Source organism: Danio rerio, chromosome 5 (genome assembly GCF_052040795.2).
Source record: "Danio rerio strain M-AB ecotype USA chromosome 5, GRCz13ab, whole genome shotgun sequence".
Taxonomy (NCBI): domain Eukaryota; kingdom Metazoa; phylum Chordata; class Actinopteri; order Cypriniformes; family Danionidae; genus Danio; species Danio rerio.
In genome coordinates this window covers 53,207,492-53,227,255 of record NC_141025.1, presented here as the reverse complement: position 1 = coordinate 53,227,255, position 19,764 = coordinate 53,207,492, and the positions used below count along the sequence as shown (strand labels likewise).

Below are 19,764 nucleotides of genomic sequence, written 5' to 3'. Positions count from 1 at the left end.
ATTAAGTACAGATTGTAAAATAGTGAAATGCTGTCGCTCTATAACAAAACTGTTTAAAAGTAGTTCATAATTGAATTTATTAAATTTTTCAAGGTATTTTATTGGTGAATTTTCAGATTCATTACTTCAGGATAACTCCAACATTAATTATTATTATTATTATTATTATTATTATTATTATTATTATTATTATTATTAATAATAATAATAATAATAGTATTAAAGCAATAATGAGTGGAGTAATAATTTCATTTCTAACGACATGCAAAAAGAAAGCAGTTATTTAAAAGTTGAATAAACATTTAAACATTTAAAAAGTGCCGCCTTAATGAACAGAAACATTTTGAACGATAGTGTAAGTAACTTTCATTGCCTCTAAAAACAACTGTTCTATTGTTCGTAGATAACCAAGGCTAGGAAAGGAAGGAAAATACAAGGAAAATACTGATTAATTTAATTTAATTATTAATAAAAGAACACTCTAAACTTTGCAGATTTGTTTTGTTTACTTTTTTCACAATAGCTAAAATAAACACTAAGGTATTTGTGACTTATTTTATAATTCAGATTTTCTGTCCATTGTAATTCTATTTCATGCAATGTAAATCTATAAATAGCTAAGTGTCTGAAACAGAAAGTTTTGAGTTGAGTTTTTGAAACAAAATATCTGAATAAATAGTGAGAAACTGGTCAAGATTAAAATCTATAATTCAGGCCTTTGACAATTGTTTCAAATACAGTCATGATTATTATAAGAAAAAAAAAAATCTACATTGTAAGCTGAAAACAATTCCAAATTTTACAAGTCATGCCTTTTTATGTCAAATTAGTCCAGAAATATGATATAAACTTTCTTTTGTATAAGTCTGATTTGTGGAATTTAGAAAGGCAGCTGTGGTTGCCAGATTGTATGCTCATATTTTTAAATATATTATAACACTATTGTAACAAAACACTTACTGTAAAATTACAATAAGCTTGATCCCTTTCCCTATTGCCACAATATCACAAAAAAGGCACAAAGTTTTTAAAAAGATACACTTTTTTACCTTAAAAGTACAATTACTTTACCTGTCCCTTTAAGGTACTATGATGTACCAGACGATTTGAATGTTATCGCTCGACTGAATGGCCATTATACGTGGTTATCAGCAGATAGATATGGGCCAGTTGGGGCCTTCTGTGCCTAATAATAGGCTCAGTAGGCTGTTATCATCTATCCCCATGATTAATCAGCTAAAGATCATATATGGCTGTGGCCGAAAGTAACGAGAATTATTTAAACTATTTTTTAAATTTCTCATTAATTGTATTTTATCAACATCTACCCCTACCCCTAGCCCTACCCTAAACCCAACCATCACATTATTGCAAAAACCAATCTGAATCTGGAGTTTTCTCTATTAGTATAGCTGATTAACCACATGGATGGATGATAACAGCCTACTGGTAGGTGCAGAAGGCCACTACTGGCCCATATCGGTCAGCTGATAACCACTGATAACACCTATTTAACCTAGTGGTATATTCGAAGTGGGTGGATGTACACATTTCTACTTTAGCTATTATTATGTTCCTTTCAGTTTACAAATGTGGACCTGTTAGCTACAAAAGTGTACCTTTGAAAGGGTGCCACCCCAGTGACAGGTTTTGTACCTTTATTTCTGAGAGTGTAATTACTGTATTGTTTTATATTATAGAATTAAAGTTACATATATATGTTGCATGTGCTGACTTCAAATTAAAACTGATCAATCAAATGTAGCAAACGTTTAAGTGAATGATCAGCATTCCCCTATTTTTCCGTCCATGTAATGAGCGGTGTTCGCACAGCATGGTCCCGCTGGCTCTTTGTTACTGTAGCGTTGTCTTGCTTCATTACAGGCAGAGTCTGTCACCCACAGCTCTGTCATTAAAACTGCTTTCTCCTGATGCAATCAGCTCTGTATTCCAGGAGCGCTTAGCTAAATATGAGTTTTGGCCCGGTCTGCACGCCTCTGACCACACTTGCTCCCCTGCATGCTTAAAAATAAAAACGTGTCATTTTTCTTGGACACCACACTCAAGCCCCGCCGGCCACATCGCTTCCCCTCTCCGAAAAGTGTGCTGAGGTGGAAAAGGACAGTGTTTTGTTCTTCTCAGACAAACACACACGTCTCTGTCACCTTATATTTGTCTTTCGGTCTCCTTAAACGCGCTGGGAGGGAGGTAGATCTCTGTGGCTTCAGGGAGTTGAATAAATGACCTGACAGTTTTAAGAAGATTTTGTGGTGGGATGTGGATGTCAGCTGTGATGAAGTGACTGAAATATTTCTCTCCGTCTCTTTCTTCCTATTCTAGGTGGTCTAATGGGCACTGATCTCTCCACTGGCGCTGGCACCAGTGCTGGTAAGGACGGCATCCCCACATACTACAGTATGTTCCCTTTTCATCACGATTTCTACTAGCCTATAAATGCATGATATAAAAAAGCAGAACATTTTTTCAGGATTGACCTTATTCTTCATGTATAAGAGCGGGCACAACCATTGGAATTTTTTTGGCTTTGGCACTTTGATATTTAGACCTTAAAAGCATGCTGTTTGATGTTGCACACTGATATTTTCTTATTATATTATTCTATTTTTATGTATAGTCATGAACACACTTGTTTGTAGAGCAAATTGTTTGACCCTTTCTGCCAATTATTTATCCTCATAGTCATTTCTCCCATAGGCAGCTGAATTGGAAGATCTAAAACAGAAACATCCCAAAAAAACGAGTGCACTTCTGCATTGCAGAATAAGGTCAATAACCTAGGCTTGTGTTCGCAGTCATTAAGTGAACTGGACTCAACTTGACTGGTACAAACTTAATAGCTCAGAATTCAAATATCTATGAATCTTGACCACATAACCAATTAAAGTGTCGATTTTAAGTATAAATTTGTATAAATAATAAGCTTTCCTCTGATGTATTCTTAGTCAGGATGGGTCAATTTTAGGGAGATATACAACTATTATAAAATCTGGAAGCTGATTTTATTTAAGTTCCATTTAAATTAAATATTCAGAAATTGCATCCAAATGATGTTTTCAGCAATGCACATTACTAATAAAAAATTAGTTTTGATATATTTATAGTCTAGGTCACTTCATGGAACTTTATTAAATATCATAATGATTTTTGGCACAATAAAAAAAGAAAATAATAATCATTTATTTGACCCACACAATTGTTTTGCAACGTAAAACTGGCTTTGTGCTCCAGTGTCCCGTATTCATATTTATTTCTGGGCTATTGAGTTTGTATCAATCAATTAATTTAATCAAATAAAAAGATTATACAAAATATATGCATAATAATAAAATAAATGCATAATATATACTTTGTATTTAATGTCAGTTATTATATAAAATTACATATAATCCCTAGACTAAATGTTTGGTTAGTTGGTAGATTATATTATTATGAATAAATTATATTTCATAATTTGTTTGCACAGTAAATACTGCAGAGTAACTGTTTTGCATCAATGTTTATATCTCTGTTAGTGTTATCATATTTTCAAAAGGGTGTTGGTAAGAATTTTAAAAATGTTATTGATGAACAATGTGTTATGCTCATGAGGCTACATTTATTTGATTAATGTACAGTAAAACAGAAATGTTATGAGTTATTATTATTATTTAGGATATTTATATTTTATATATAAAAAACTTTAATTTAGCTGTCATACAAATACACTTTGCACACAACTTTGTTGAAATGTTTTTTGAAGGAATGTCTTTGTTGAAGGAACATTTCATGATTAAAAAGGTCTGTTAGACAAAACAGTACTCGCACAAGAAGGCCTCACTTGCTTTTACTCAAGTTAGGAAGTTAGGAACTCAAGTTAGGAATTATTTAGATTATGAATCATGTGCCGTGTTTGTTTCTGGAAGAGAAGGAAAACAAATTGAGGCATTTGAGGGAGTTCAGAATCAGTTCTTACTGATATAGAGAATAACTCCCTTTGGTGTCTGCTTTGTGACTTTGCAGTTATTATGCACAAAAGAATGTTGGAAGTGTTAAAAAGACTAATATTACCCCTTTAACGCTGGAATTACAACACATTTTGTAACTACTAGAATAGCCTTAGTGGTCAATCTGATTGTTCTTATTAGATTGTAGCGAATAAATTTTTTTTTCATGTCATATTTAAATTCAAAGCTTCTATTGAGATTTTAAAATTAACCTTTGAATGTCTTTGAATGGTCATTTAAGGTAGAAATACTAAGAACTCTTTTGTGTTTTGTCATTTTAATTAAATAAGAATGTTAGAAAAAAACATACACACATTTAGGAAAGGTCATGTTACAATTGTTATTTGGGGTTTGTTTTAACAAGGTAATACAGGTTTCATGAATTTAAAATAACATTTTTTAGATGTTAGTAAGAGTATTGGTTGTCTTAAGGACATCTGTTAACTAGTGTCCTCCAAAACAGTGACAAAATGTGTTTATAAGATATAAAACTAATATCAACATTCAAAGCCTGCAAGTTGTATTTTCTGACAATTTTACTAAATTGATCAACATTTTTTTTGACATCACCTCATCACCTCAGTTTCTCATTAAATCTTGACCAATCAAATGCTCTTTAGTATCTGACATGCTCCGTGTTAAAGACACTTCCCATTTGCTTTTAATTTGATGAACTTTTGCCACTCTCTCTTGAAAAGCTGTGATAAAACAGGAAGGAACTACTGAATGCCCTACCTCTCCATGTTTTGGTTGAGATTATGTCAAACATTGAATAAAAATGCACATTTTAAAGACCTTAAAGCATAATTAAAAAAAAAAAAAAAACACTCAAAATGACTGTATCTAGTTCCAAAGAATAATAAAAATAATAAATAAAAATGCACTAATCCAAAACGTTGTGGTGAACATACGCATTAAACAACCCAGACTCATTCTGATTACGCACCCCTATATAAATTTCTGAAGAGAGCAAGATATGTCTCATGAGCTACAATTTTTGCAGTTTTTGCTTATGAAAATCTTACAGAGGCCACTGTGTATACTTTTTTTTTAGATCTCAAATTACTCTCTCGAATGCCATTCATGCCTGCTCTTCTTGAGTAAATCCACCGCTGTCGACTGACTGACTGACTGACTGACTGACTGACTGGCCAATCGACTGACCCACCCTCCTGACACTAGTGTTTTCAAAAGCACAGATTAACCCGTCCCCCCATTTCCTTAAACCAAACTGACAGTTTTTATAAGCAATCTAGAAAAAGATATGCCCTCGCCTGATTTTTTTTTATGGTTTCAGAATTTACCATATTCTCACCGTTATTTACTAGTTTATTTTATTTTTTAGCGTTTGTTTTTGTCTTACCTGCTTTCTGAACTGTTATTTCGTTCTTCACTGAACTCAAACCCTGTCATCGTGGTCAACTCCGTCAGCATCTCAAGTCTGCCAATGTACATGTCGAGCTACCAGATAAACAGTGGGAAAACTGTCCATATAGTGGTAAGCAGTTAGCTGGTAAGCTAGAAAAGGAATGGCATCATATTGCCCCGTAAAGTTTGTTTTAAAGACGAAATGCAGCCATATAAAGCTGTGGCTGCATAATTCACAACATCCAGAAATGTATACCGGGCTACGTTTTCAGAATGAACCTATGTTGGCATTAAACTACTACCTTATTGAATTTGTTAAAATCGTATGCGCACCCTTTTATTGCTTGCTCTTCAAGCATACCGAGACATCTCGTCCTATAAGCTTTGTAAATGTCAGACTTTTATTTATTTAATTTTTTTTCAAGAGGTAAACAAGCATATTGGCATTAGCCACACACTGCACTGCCTGACCCATATCCTCTGTTTGTTTGCTTCAAGCTCTTGTCTGAACATGATAGCGCGCACACAGCCCAGCACATCTGCTCTATGTCTTTTTGCAGGATAACGACTATCGTATGTTTGGAGTGAAACATACTTGGAATATTTTTTCCCGAAATTGTATATGAGTTTGTGTATACAAGAACAGTCCACTTGAAAGGGACAGTTATACAGTCGGAGTGATGCTTTGACTTGTGGTTGTCTGTGAGTTTCTGTGGACACTGCTTATGCTTGTGTCTCTGCCGGGCCTTAACCGCTAGCCAGCGGTCAGTGCAGAAGCATGGCTTGGATATTTAAAGCGTGACAGTAGATGTTTTGAACTTGGCTTCTGTGTTGCTGAGACACAGCTGGGTAACCTTGTCTGGCCCGGGGTCTATTGTGTGTGGCTGAGGGTAAAGTCTGTCAACTGACCCCCTCTGCTCACTGTCTCCAGTGCACAAAAGTACCACTTGTTAGTGTGACCCTGCCGTCCACTTTCAAGGTCTACGGCCATCAAATGTAGCCATTGTGCTGCTGCAGGCTCACACAGGGCACAGTGTGGAGTTGATGTACAGTAGAGCGCAAGTCTGGAAACGAGAGCTGAAGAGAGGACACAAGTGGCCTCAGTTCTAATAGAGAATATATGACATGAATATTCATGGATCTTTATTTTTCACTTTCTTTTAACTCTGGAACTACAGAGGCAGTCGTTTTGACTGTTTTAAAATTTTGTCTATTAAGAATTTAGATCACACTTTATTTTCATGGTCCGTTTGTTGAATTTGAGTTACATTGCATCTACATGCCAACTAATTCTCATTAGATTATTAGTACACTGTTAGGTTGGGGTTAGGGTTAGTGTAGGTTGATATGTACTTGCAAAGTTTCTTATAGTCTGTTAAAGTCTGTTGAAGGAGCAGTATCAACTGATATTAAACAGACAGTCTACTAATACTCAAATGGACCATCAAAATAAAGTCTTACCAGAATTTTGTTCAAATAAGCTTCATATAGCTTTACTATTTTGAGAAAGCAGGTCCATTGTGTCTTTTTCGTAAACCACACTTCAGTTAGATTAAACTTTACAAGCATTTCAACCTAAGTTTAAACGTCATTAAATTGTTTTAATAAGTTAAGTAGCTTATTGGCATGAATTTACAGTGTTTCAATGATGATATAGATAAACATTAATATATTCAGCAAGTATTTTTTCATTTGTTTAGAAGTGATAGTAAAGACAATTACTTTTTATTCAAAAAGACTCTATTTAATCAATTATGTTCATTTGAAGCTTCTATTTAACAAAAATCAGTTATTAAGCTTTAGTTTAGTTTAGTTTAGTTTAGTTTAGTTTAGTTTAGTTTAGTTTAGTTTAGTTTAGTTTAGTTTAGTTTAGTTTTACTAGGTCAATGCACATTATTAAACATTACTGTAACGTGCCAGAATTAGCCAAAAATGGCTATTTTTTATCTGTAGACCCCTTACAGAATGTTAAAAAGTCACACCTGAAATAAAAGCAAAGCATATTAACATACACTGTAAAAAATAAATATGTAAAATTTATGGTAAAAAAATGGCAGCTGTGGTTGCCAGTATTTTACCGTTAAAATTACGGTACAAAACCGTAAAAGTAATTTCTCATTTTTACAGTAATCTACTTGATTTCATTAATTTATTGATGTAATATGTCTGTATTTTGAATTACTGACATCTACAAATCTTTTGTTACACAGATAGACACGTTAACACAGCCATATGCAGGTGGTGATGAGAAAGTTACATTATGAACCAATGCTCATCACAAACAACCTTTCTCACAAGCAGAAAAGCTTAGAAATGCTCAGTGTCATTTACACAGCTACTAAACACCAGGAATGAAATGAAATAAACATTGTTTATCAACATCAGATGTAACATAAATCTCTAATGTACATAACTGATGGGAAACAAACAAAAATAAATGCATAGTAATGTCAACAAAAAGCGTAAAAAGTGATGTGCCATGCAGGGAATTTTGGGAAAGTCAATTTACGGTTATTCGCCGTATATATTAAGGAAACATACTTTTTTACTAATTTTTACAGTTTTTTATTGCTCAAATCGCAGCCATTTTATCATCATATATACACACATATACATACACATACATACACATACACATACACTATAGTACACCAACATTTTATACATGTATATTTATTGCCAGAGTTGTGTCTAGTTAGCTCCAAAATGTAATGTGTCCAACACATTATTTAAACATAATAGTTTTAAAAACTCAATTCTAATAACAAATTTTTTTGTGTGTGTGTCTTAGTGACCGTGCATAATATTTTTTTACTTATTTTGCAAGATACTAGTATTCAGCATAAAGTGCCATGTAAAGACTTACCTACAATAGGTAAGTTATGTTAATTAGACTAGTTATTGCAAATTTAGAACAAGTAAACAAGTAAAATAAAATTCAAACTGCTTTTATTGCAGGCAAATAAAAATAAATAAGACTTTACACTTTTTAGGGTGATTAAAGTGATTTAAAACACATTTACATTTTTATAAAAAAAAGATTTCATTTCAAATCAATTCTGTTTTTTTGAAGCTTCTATTCATTGAAAATTCAGAAGAAGTTTCCAGCACAAAATGAATCAACATTAGTTATAATACATATTATTCGAACATACATTTCACCACACTTTAAAAAAGAATTAGATGAATTTGCTTTTTTAAAAAGTGAGTTAACCCATTACTTTTTAAAAGTGATTAGTTGACTTTACTAGTGAAACTCGCTGCCTTAAAATTATGAAGTAAAGGAACTGTTACATCTTACAAAGGGTTTATTACTTTTTTTTACTGTAGTCAGCTTGTTGTTTTTAAGGCAATGGTTTAATAACTAATGCCTTTATACAGTTCATACTAAAAAGAAAATAAGAAATCCAAATATAAAAGATAATCTGACTCTAAATTAAATTCTAATTACATTTATCAAATCTCAACTGTGTTAAAATAAAAATGTATAAATAAAAATGATCTTACATTAAAATATTACACTCTTTTGCTATTTTTTCTGTTCTTTTGATCAAATACATGCAGATTTGGTGAGCAAAAGAGACAAAAACATTAAACATTTATTACTGACCTTGAACTTTAGTACAGTAGTGTATATGTAGCTCGTGTATTTAAATGTATTTTTGAAGTTACACTATGTAACAACGTTTTGCCAAAAGCGTGTCATGTTATGATGTCCAGCGCAGACAGTTATTTATTCGCCCAGCATCCTGGCATTCTCAGACAACCGCAGATCCTCTGCTATGTATATTTATGTATCTGTGACGCATAGGGTTGTGCTGGGAGATAGCAACTGATCAGCCAACACATACACACACACACACACACACTACATGAGAAGTGCGCTTTTTCTTTCTTTCCTTAATGGAGTCACACAGCAGGTCCATTTAGTCAGTTGGATTAAACTTTACAAGTCATTTCAACATCTTAAAAAACTTAGAGAAGTGAAGTTTAAACATCATTAAATTGTTTTAATTAAAGTAACAAGTAGCATGACTTATACAGTGTTTCCGTTGTTATTTAGAAAGAGATTGCTGATCTATTCAGCAAGGATTCCTTAAATTAGGAAATAATATTCGAATATGTATTAAACACTCCATTTCTGGGATTTCACTCTGTAAAAAAGGATTAAATTACTTGAGAAAGTGAGAAAAAATGTGAAAAAACTTATTTTTAAAGTGATTAGTTGGCTTTACTTAAAGTTGAATAAACCTATTGCCTTCAATTAATTAGTTTGCTTATTAACTATTAGATATTACTTATTAGTTTATTAAATCAGTGGTGCATGCATTGTAAAAACAATTCTGGGCTCCAAACAATCAATTTGTGTTGGGACAACATGAAGTAATTAAGTTAACTTATTAGTATTTGTAAATTTAGGTGGTTTGAATATAAAACAGTTAAAAACCCTCCAAAGCAAACTCAAGAGGTGTGTCATTTCAGCTCTTTTTAATAATAAGTAAACAGCAAATGTAATTTTTTGAGTGTATGTATATCTTTCAGTTGCTAGAACCCGAAGCTGGCCTTAAACCTCAACACTGAATCAACAAACACTGACAACAGGATTAAATGAAGCCGTTACACCACAACAAGAAATCCTAGATGGTCCAGCTTGATGGAAAGCGAGCATGTACTTAACCACACTATAGCCGGTCAGCTTGCGTTGACGCTCAGTGGAAACTTAGGCCGAGCGCATTTACAGTTAAGCCTCATCTGCGGAGCCCCAGAAATAGAATCGGCTCCTTTATCATGCGTTCACATCAGGCCATTTGTGTGTGAGGAGGGGACCGCTTGCTTCTGGGCAGCTGTAATTTTAGTACTTCCCCATTGTGAGGGTGATAGCTGTGAACAGGGAAGAGACTTATGTGGCTTTGGCAAGGGAAACAGCGTGAGTCATAAGACGGACACTGAAAAAAGGCGCAAAAGCTGTCATTTGGGTGGTGCTCTTTCAGAGGGTACTAATGTGTACCACTCAGGTACCACATTAACATTTCTAAATAAACAACAGTGCTAAACTAAACTTGTCTAGATTTTAAAATACAAGTGCTGTCAGAAATTTCAATCAAAAATGAGGATTTTTCTCAGCCTCCTTTGTTTATGTTCACTTATTTCACTTTAAAGAACATGAAAAAGACTTATTATTCGCCATAAAAGTGAAATTACTGAACCCACACACAAGAGCCTGAAAAAAAGGTCAGTTTAGAAGAAAATTTTAAGACGGCATTTAAAGGTTTTTACATCTAAACTCTTCATATATTGCAAAGTATATATAGTATAATAATTAGTACTGTATATTGTCACACAGCATCCATATTTGGCTAGTTACTTCAAAAGAGTAACTAGTTACTAAATACATAATTAAGTAGTTTTAATATAGTTAATTTGTCTGAAAAAAAACACTGGTCACTGGTTTGAACTCCGACTTTTTCTGTGTGGAGTTTGCATGTTCTCTTCGTGTTCACGTGGGCTTCTTTTGTGTGCTTCGTTATCTCCCACACATCCAAAGACATGTGGAACAGGTAAATTTGGTAAGCTTGTCTGTAGTGTATGTGTGTATGGATGATTCCCAGTGAAGGGTTGCAGATGGAAGGGCATCCGCTGGTAAAACATATGCTTGATAAGTTGGCGGTTCATTTCGCTGTGGCGACCCCAGATTAATAAAAGGGACTAAGCCGAAAAGAAAATGAATGAATGACAATTACACTTAATGGCATATGGCAAGGAGTGCAAACCAGAGTGCAGCTATAAAACAGTACATAGTGCAAAAAATACGGTGTATATATAATGTAAAACAGTGTATAGTGCAAAAAATACAGTAAATATAATGTAAAACAGTGTATAGTGCAAAAATTACAGTATAATGTAAAACAGTATATAGTGCAAAAAATACAGTATTTAATGTAAAACAGTATATAGTGCAAAAAATACAGTATATATAATGTAAAACAGTGTATAGTGCAAAAATTACAGTATAATGTAAAACAGTATATAGTGCAAAAAATACAGTATATAATGTAAAACAGTATATAGTGCAAAAAATACAGTATATATAATGTAAAACAGTGTATAGTGCAAAAATTACAGTATAATGTAAAACAGTATATAGTGCAAAAAATACAGTATATATAATGTAAAACAGTGTATAGTGCAAAAATTACAGTATAATGTAAAACAGTATATAGTGCAAAAAATACAGTATATATAATGTAAAACAGTGTATAGTGCAAAAATTACAGTATAATGTAAAACAGTATATAGTGCAAAAAATACAGTATATATAATGTAAAACAGTGTATAGTGCAAAAATTACAGTATAATGTAAAACAGTGTATAGTGCAAAAAATACAGTATAATGTAAAACAATATTCAATGCAAAAAAACAGTATAATGTAAAACTGTATATAGTGCAAAAAATACAGTATATATAATGTAAAACAGTATATAGTGCAAAAATACAGTATAATGTAAAACGATGATAATTATAATAAAGTGACAGTATAATGCAATAATGTGCTATATAATTAACTGTAATTAATTCATTAATTTTCCCTTGGCTTAGTCTCTGTTTTAGAGGTCACCACAGTGGAATAAACCACCAATTATATATGTTTTACATAGCGGATGCCCTTCCAGCCGCAACCCAGTACTGGGAAACAGCCATATACACATGTATTCACACACACATACACAATACGGCCAATTTAGTTAAATTCAATTCAATTCACCTTTAGCGCATGTATTTGGACTGTGGGGGAAACCGGAGAACTCAGAGGAAACCCATGCAGACACTGGTAGAATATGCAAACTCCACACAGAAATGCCAACTGGCTCAGCCTGGACTCAAACAAGTGACTTTCTTGCTGTGACTGCAAACCACTGCGCCACTGTGCCGTACAACTGTAATTAAATTACCTAATATTGAAAAGTAATCTCTTATACTTGATTGAATCCCTGATGCTTTGTTTTAATGACAGTAAGTAGTTAGTTTGTAACAAGTGACACCCAACAGCGTCTACATTTTGCTGCTTTTCTGCTGATTTGCAGTGCTTCTATTATCCTCATTTGTAAGTCGCTTCGGATAAAAGCATCTGCTAAATGAATAAATATAAATGCAAATGAACTATACGCAAGCAGATGCAACAGGGAAGAAGGAAAAATGTCAGAAAACAATAAAATAGAAATAAAAAGTCAGACAAGTGTAAAAGTCAGTGTGTAGCATGAGAGAAATGAGTTTTGTGCTACTTATTGGCCACCAGAATCCCAGCTGTGCTGCTTCTGATCCATAAATCAAGTCTCTGTGGCTCATTCATCACCAGCGTCTCCCACCGTCCTCGGTTGAACCCGTCGTCTGCGTCTGTCGGCTCTCCGCGGGTTGCTTTAACTGTGGCCTGGTATTGTTAATAACTAACGACAGCATGCTGGTTGTTAAATACATCTCAACGGTCGGCGTGCTTTATGATTGGCTCAGGTTGTTCTGTCCCTTTAATTAATCTGCACACATCATAAAATCACCAGTTGCTATGGTTAGCCGAGCAGAATAGAGGCTAGTCTATATATTTAAGTGTGAAAATTGTTTCAGGAAGTGCTTGGATATGTTTTGTCGTTAGGATTAGGATTTACATAAGGGTAAAGTAGGAAAAAAAAGATCCAAAAAAAAGATAAATTGTCATTAAACCTAATATATGGTCTCACTTGGCTTGTTACAAGAAAATAAAACAGCTTATTTGAGTTTTAAAAGTAGAATAAATAATTTCATGCACATTCTCACCAGCAGTTAATGGTAGGGCTAGGCAATTAATCGGAAAGTAATCGGTGTCGACATTCAGATTCGATAATCGATCAAATTTTTCCAGGTAATTTTTTTTTAATCATTTACCATACCTATACATGACTCTGTTAAGCCTTTATTTATATTTCTGTGGCCACTATGCAGTCACATCTGATCTCCGGTTAAGTACTGTAGGATGATGGACCCATTCTTGAGCCTTACTTTGCACTACATTGATAATGATTGAAAGCTGCACCAGACATGTCTTGAGAAGGCTTTTTTTCCAATACATTTAAAATATGATTTACATTAAAATATTCGTTTACAAAAGATGCAAGAAATGCCTGGTTTAAAATATTATTTACAGGATATGCAAGTGTTATTTTATTTGGAAGAGATACTACTTATTTTCTACTTTTTATCATGCATATTGCTGATTTGTTATGACTATAGAAAAGAAAAAAAAAAACATTTTAATGTTAAATGTAGACCCATTTAATTTCACTGTAAATTTCTCATTATAACATTTATTTATTTATTTATTTATTTATTTATTTATTTATTTATTTATTTATTTATTTATTCATTCATTCATTCATTCATTTATTCATTCATTCATTCATTCATTCATTCATTCATTCATTTATTTATTTATTTATTTATTTTTCATTTTGGCTAGGTCTCTTATATATTAGGGGTCGCCACAGCAGAAAAAGCTGCCAACTATATGTTTTACACAGCTAATTCCACTATGCCAATTTAGTTAATTCACCTATAGAGCATGTGTTTGGACTGTCCAGAGCACCCAGGAAACCCACACAGGAAGAACATGCAAACTCCACACAGAAATGCCAACTGACCAAGCAGGGACTCAAACCAGCAACCTTCTTGCTGTGAGGCGACAGTGCTAACTACTTAGCCCCCGTGTTGCCCTTATTTATTTATTCGTTCATTCGTTTTTAGAGAGAGCAGTAGATAGAAACTATTTTGAGTTGAGTTGGAATCATTTTTGTGGCAATCAGCATTATGCCACAAGTGCTGTCGATTGAGCTCATCTCATCCCGATACTGTTTATTATCTTTTAAGTGTGGCAGTGTATTTTTAGTGGATGAAATGCAGTGTTATTTCCTCATCTCCACTGTGAACAATGAAGTGTGGCTGTTGAAGTGTTCAGAGAAGAGCTTCAGCCAGCTGTTTTTCGAGGCCCTGTATACTTCACAATGTATGAGGAGACAGGAAACGCATCAGTGCACATGGCACATACATACATGCACCCGCTCGTACAAAACACGGCCTCTCACAATCACGCTGGTCCCCGACTCGTGTCCTCCTTATTTCCCTTGAATCGTGCAAATTGCTCTTTCAAAACTCCTCATTTGAAAACAACAACCCGAAGAAAAAAAACATTGCCTTCAAATTAAAGAATTTCACCAGGGCGAAATTGCCGAGGACGACATCTGCGTCTAGTTTTCCTCTCGAGTGTATGATTGGGAAATTCATTTATGTCTACCGTATAATTCCTAACCCTCTTTTAAGTGGCAAAAGCCATGCAGCACTCCACATTTCCCCCCTTGAAAATAAAAAACAAGAGGGATTTGGTACAAAACAAAGCCTCTGTACTTCTTTCCTCCAATCCTTTCTGTTTTTTTTTTTTTTTTCCTCCCAGTATAATGTAACCCTCTAGTACTTTGGAGATGATGAAGTCGGGTTAGCAATTGTGGGTGAGGAATAAAGATTGCTTGTCTGATCCACTTCTGGCAGTCTTAAGAGAAAGCCACATGCGCACACATGCATTTATCACTGATTGCCAAATGATGCCCTTCACTGTCAATAGTTAAGGGCCGTGCATTTTCTGTCATTTAAAGAGGCCGCTGGCTTGGGGGATGTGATGTGATGATGCTTGGGGGAACCTTCTGCTCCAGATGGGACTTGATGTGATCACGCATAAAAACATTTAAATAGCTTTTTTTTCTTTCATTTTTATATGTGTTTTGTAAATAAAACCCTTAAGTGTAACCGTACCACCAGTGGGACATTATTGCATTTCAATCCTACACTGTAAAAAAATTATATGATCAACTAGTCATGACAACAAATGTTTTAGTTCATTTCAACAAATTAATTTAAGTTAATCATGTTCTAACTTCTGCAAGCTGTTTTAAGTCAGTTTAACATAATATAAGATAAATACTCTTAAATTTATTTTGATTCAGCTTTAAAATTTAAGACAACCAGGATTTTTTACAGTGTACTCTAATAATTACAAATTATATATATATATATATATATATATATATATATATATATATATATATATATATATATATATATATATATATATATATATATATATATATATATATATATATATATATACACACACACTTCGGCTAGTCATGTAGTCATGCATTTATACTTCTGCCTGCTGTTTGTGTTTCCAAAACGCTAGCTGTAGTAAGTTATGTTCCTCTATATTAAGTTTCTTTACGAGTGTTTTGTTTTTTCTGAATGATACCTTAATGTAAAAGTAGCTAAAACCGGCGGACGTGCAACAACTTTAATCATACGGTAAACACAAAACATCTGAAGCTCCTTCTTGGGACTCGATAATTGTAAAAACTCGCTCCATCTGGCTCGTGCTTCACAGCACTCGGCACAGCTACAAAGCCAACCAATCACAGAGCTTGTGATATGCGTCGTTGCGACATATTTCAGAGGTGCGTGTACTTTACGTGTAAAGTATAAGTATAAATCAGCCTTCAGTCCCTAATTTATCAGAGGTTGCCACTGTCGAAGGAACCACCAATTACATTGGCATGTTTTATTAAAATTTCAGATTACATATATTACTTTTTTTGTTACATATAGGAAGGATAATAGATTAAAACACATTTACAGTCATGTTCCAAAAAATAAACAAAAAAAAGATTTTTAGCTGATACTGTGGTAAGGATAAATACGTTCCAAACAAAATAAAATACTCGTGGCTCCTGGCAATTTGTTGGGGTCTTATGAAATGAATTGATCAGTCTGTGTAAAACAATAAGACTTCTTCAATGGTTCTATATGTGTTTATTTAATAATAGCTGGAAACTATTATTTCCAGATTTTAACAGCATCAGCTCACACATGCCAATTTTTGGTGGTAATTTTGTAAATTATGTTCAGATTTTTGTACAGACTGATATTTTCACTTCATAGGACCACAGTGTATCATCAGGAGCAATGTAAATTAATTTAGTTTTGCCTGTAATTATTTATTTATTTTTTGACTCACAAAATATCATTGGCATTTTGTGAATCACCAGATGTCACAGTTTCAGAAAAACAATAATAATAATGTCATACAAATGGGTGTTTCCCAGTGTTGGGTTGTGGATGGAAGGGCTTCCACTACATAAAACATATACTAGATAAGTTGGCAGTTCATTCCGCTTTGGCGACCCCTGATTAATAAAGGGACTGATCCGTAAAGTAAATGAATGAATGTCATACAAATCTGATTATTTGTGGGTGAGTAAATTAAGAAAAAACAAATGTGTTAGAAGGAACTATCACTTAATATAGAAGCAATATAAAAGTATGTCTTGTCTTAACTGTGCTTTCTAATGAAGTTTTAAGTTTCTCTCTAGTGTTTGGTATCTGTTCTTAAACAGCAAAAGTTAGCAATGACAACTCTCTATTCATCAAACACCTGCCTGCTCACCACAAAGCCACAAGAGGAACAAATGAGCCTCATCTCTCTTTCTCTCTCTCTACTCTCTTCTGTCTTTATTTACTCATTCCCTCCACATTTTCTTCTCACAGCTTCTTTAAAGAGACGTGATGCTGCAAGAGTTTGCTCTGAAACAGAAACTGTCTTAAACTATTTAGCATGCATCCACAATAGATGAACACCAAACCTTAACAGCTCACCCTCTTTGCATTCATACACAATTTTTAATCTTTACATTCTGAAATGAATATAAGAATGAATCCACAACTTGCCTAATTTTTTTATACATACAGGAGGATTTATTCATGCTAAAAGTTCACTCAAAATTAATTGCCATATTTTACTCATCCCTAGGGCCAGACAGAATCTGCAGACATTTTTTGCAATTTTTGCGAAGAACTTTGTTAAAACAAATCTGTGAATTTATTCAGAATTATTTTAGGAGTATCATAAGTAAAATCTTAATATATTTGAAATATAAAATTAATACATTTTAACTTTTATTTAATGGTAACAATGAAAATTCAATTTGATTCACTTATTTGGTAATCAAAGCAAGTCTCTAATATAATATCTATACTAAAACTAGTAAATAAATAAATAAAAATAAATGAATAAAAATATAATTTTACAAACTGTATTGTAAATAAGTCATAATAAAAATATTTTATATCACAGTAATATTAATGAAATTAATGAAAAAAGTTAATAAATATAAATTTACATACATTTACACTAGTCAATAAATAGACTCAATTATGTGTTAAAAATCTGCAGATTTCTGTGCATGCAGATTTTGTGTGGGCCTACTCATCCCTTTTTGTTCCAAAACTTTGATTTTCTTTCTTTTGTTAAACACAAGTATTCTGAATAAAGCTGGAATCCTCTAACCATTAGAATCTATAGTGTTTATTTCCCCCTACTATGGAAGTGAGTGGTTACAGGTTTTCAGCTTTTTTAGATCTTCTTTAGTTTTCAACAGAAAAAAGAAACACATAAAGGTTGAGAACCACATGCTACACAAATAAATAGTGAGTATTTTTCATTTTTTGGGGTGAACTATCCCTTTAATTAAAAGTAAAACAATAAAACTATAATACATTTTGCCATTTAAAACAGACAAAGTTTTTTAAAATAATAAATTAATTAATTAAATTTATTATCTACATGATGCTTATTTTACCTCAACTATTGCCAAATTAATGTATCTACAATTTTTATTTAAATAAATTTACTAAAAGAAAATTATATTTAACAATAAAAATATTGTTTAAAAACATAATATTATTAAAAATAACTGTCACACTATGAATTATTTAAAAACTTTAGTAATATATATATATATATATATATATATATATATATATATATATATATATATATATATATATATTCTTTATTTTATCTCATTTACCTACATCCAACAGATCGCACTAATATGTCTTTCTTTTCTTTGTCATTATTTTATAACCTGTTTTTAACACATTTTAATCATTTTTAATTCTTTTAATCATTTTGTTTTTGTTTGTTTGTTTTATTCTTGTTTATGTAAAGCGCTTTGGATTGTCATTGTGTATGAAATGTGCTATATAAATAAACTTGCCTTGGCTTATTTTAATATTGTAATTGTACATTTAGAACAAATCTGAAGCTCAGATTTTAAATATTCAGTGTTCAAAGATTGTGTGAGGTATAATATCATGTCATAAGTTGGATATAAAAAAAAGTATTTAATCTCAGATCAATTCCAAAGTACAAAATGCTGATTTTAAATCTAATTATTTTCAAAACACATTCTGCCTACATCTCAGGAACCATTTGAGAAACAATGCAGATTATCCGTGATAATCAGTTGAACTTTAAGCTTGAATCTTTTTACTGAAAGGCATAAAAAACGCATATTTTGAGTCATAATGACATATAATGATTCATGAGTGAAAATCATCAGAGCGTGACGGGGAGATTTGGGGGGAGCTGAATTAGTCTGGTGTGGTTTGATGGAGGGTGAACGAGAGGGTGTGTTTACCAAGCGCTTGGTGCAAATGAATGAGTGGTGGCGGAGGTGAAAGTTGTGTCAAATGGTGTGGAAACATCGAATTGAAAGAGCACATTCTTGCTGAAATATGGTTGCAATACTCCAGAACGGATAAAAAAGCGGTGTTTAATGGCAGCGTGTGGTGAAGGCTCACTGGAAGCGTGTGGAGAGCTGCAGACAGGCCTGAATGGAGGCTTCACAGTAGATGACGCTGGAAATGGTGCATCCTGGTGCAGGCGAGAGACTCAAATGAAGCTTGCTTAAATAGTGTGGCACGCTGAAAGTTTGATGTATTCCATTTGGCTCTGTTGTGTCTAATGACTTTTTTTTTCTCCTCTCCCTTTCTGTCTCTCATTAGGAAACGGCTATGGAAACCACCGCAACTCTCCAGGTCTGCTGGTGTCCTCTGGAGGAATGAATAAAAGCATGCAGGCGAAATCTCCTCCGCCGGTGAACCTGGGCATGAACAGTCGCAAGCCTGACCTGCGAGTGCTCATCCCGCCTGGAGCCAAGAACAACATGCCCTCTATCGTAAGTCCATTACTTTTGAAACAAAATATCAGATCATTTACTCACCTTCATGTCATTACAAATCCATTAAACCTTCAATCAATTTAAATGAATACATTAATACACTAACTGTAAGAGATTTCTGTCCCTCCGTTGAAAGTTACTTCACCTAAAACTATAAATATAAAACATTATTCACTAGACTTTTTTTAGGCATGCACGATATAACAGCGGCCATATCGATATCGGCCGATAAATGCTATTTTTAATGTTACCATTATCGGTTCGATATTAAAATTAAGCCGATATCTTTAGGCCAATAGAT

At 33.2% G+C, this 19,764-nt stretch overlaps 2 protein-coding genes and 1 long non-coding RNA gene across 23 annotated transcripts in view; 2 read left to right on the top strand and 1 right to left on the bottom strand.

The window, feature by feature from the left end:
- LOC147844367 (uncharacterized) overlaps window positions 1-19,764 on the bottom strand; it is a 768,760-nt gene that overhangs the window by 635,624 nt on the left and 113,372 nt on the right. The gene's annotated exons all lie outside the window — the stretch shown is intronic.
- mef2cb (myocyte enhancer factor 2cb) overlaps window positions 1-19,764 on the top strand; it is a 127,186-nt gene that overhangs the window by 99,852 nt on the left and 7,570 nt on the right. For 13 of the 20 annotated variants that reach the window (XM_087252969.1, XM_087252964.1, XM_087252967.1 and 10 more), the window contains 2 exon segments: window positions 2,341-2,415; window positions 19,288-19,460. In XM_087252969.1, the coding sequence (XP_087109095.1) occupies window positions 2,341-2,415; window positions 19,288-19,460 (248 nt within the window). 20 annotated transcript variants of the gene reach the window in all.
- Window positions 3,581-13,632, top strand: LOC147844369 (uncharacterized). 2 transcript variants are annotated; one of them, XR_015491744.1, is made up of 3 exons: window positions 3,581-7,199; window positions 7,246-10,820; window positions 12,207-13,632. It is a non-coding gene; the product is annotated as an uncharacterized LOC147844369 (long non-coding RNA). The 2 variants fall into 2 exon arrangements; XR_015491745.1 differs by having other exon boundaries at window positions 7,246-9,086; window positions 12,030-13,628.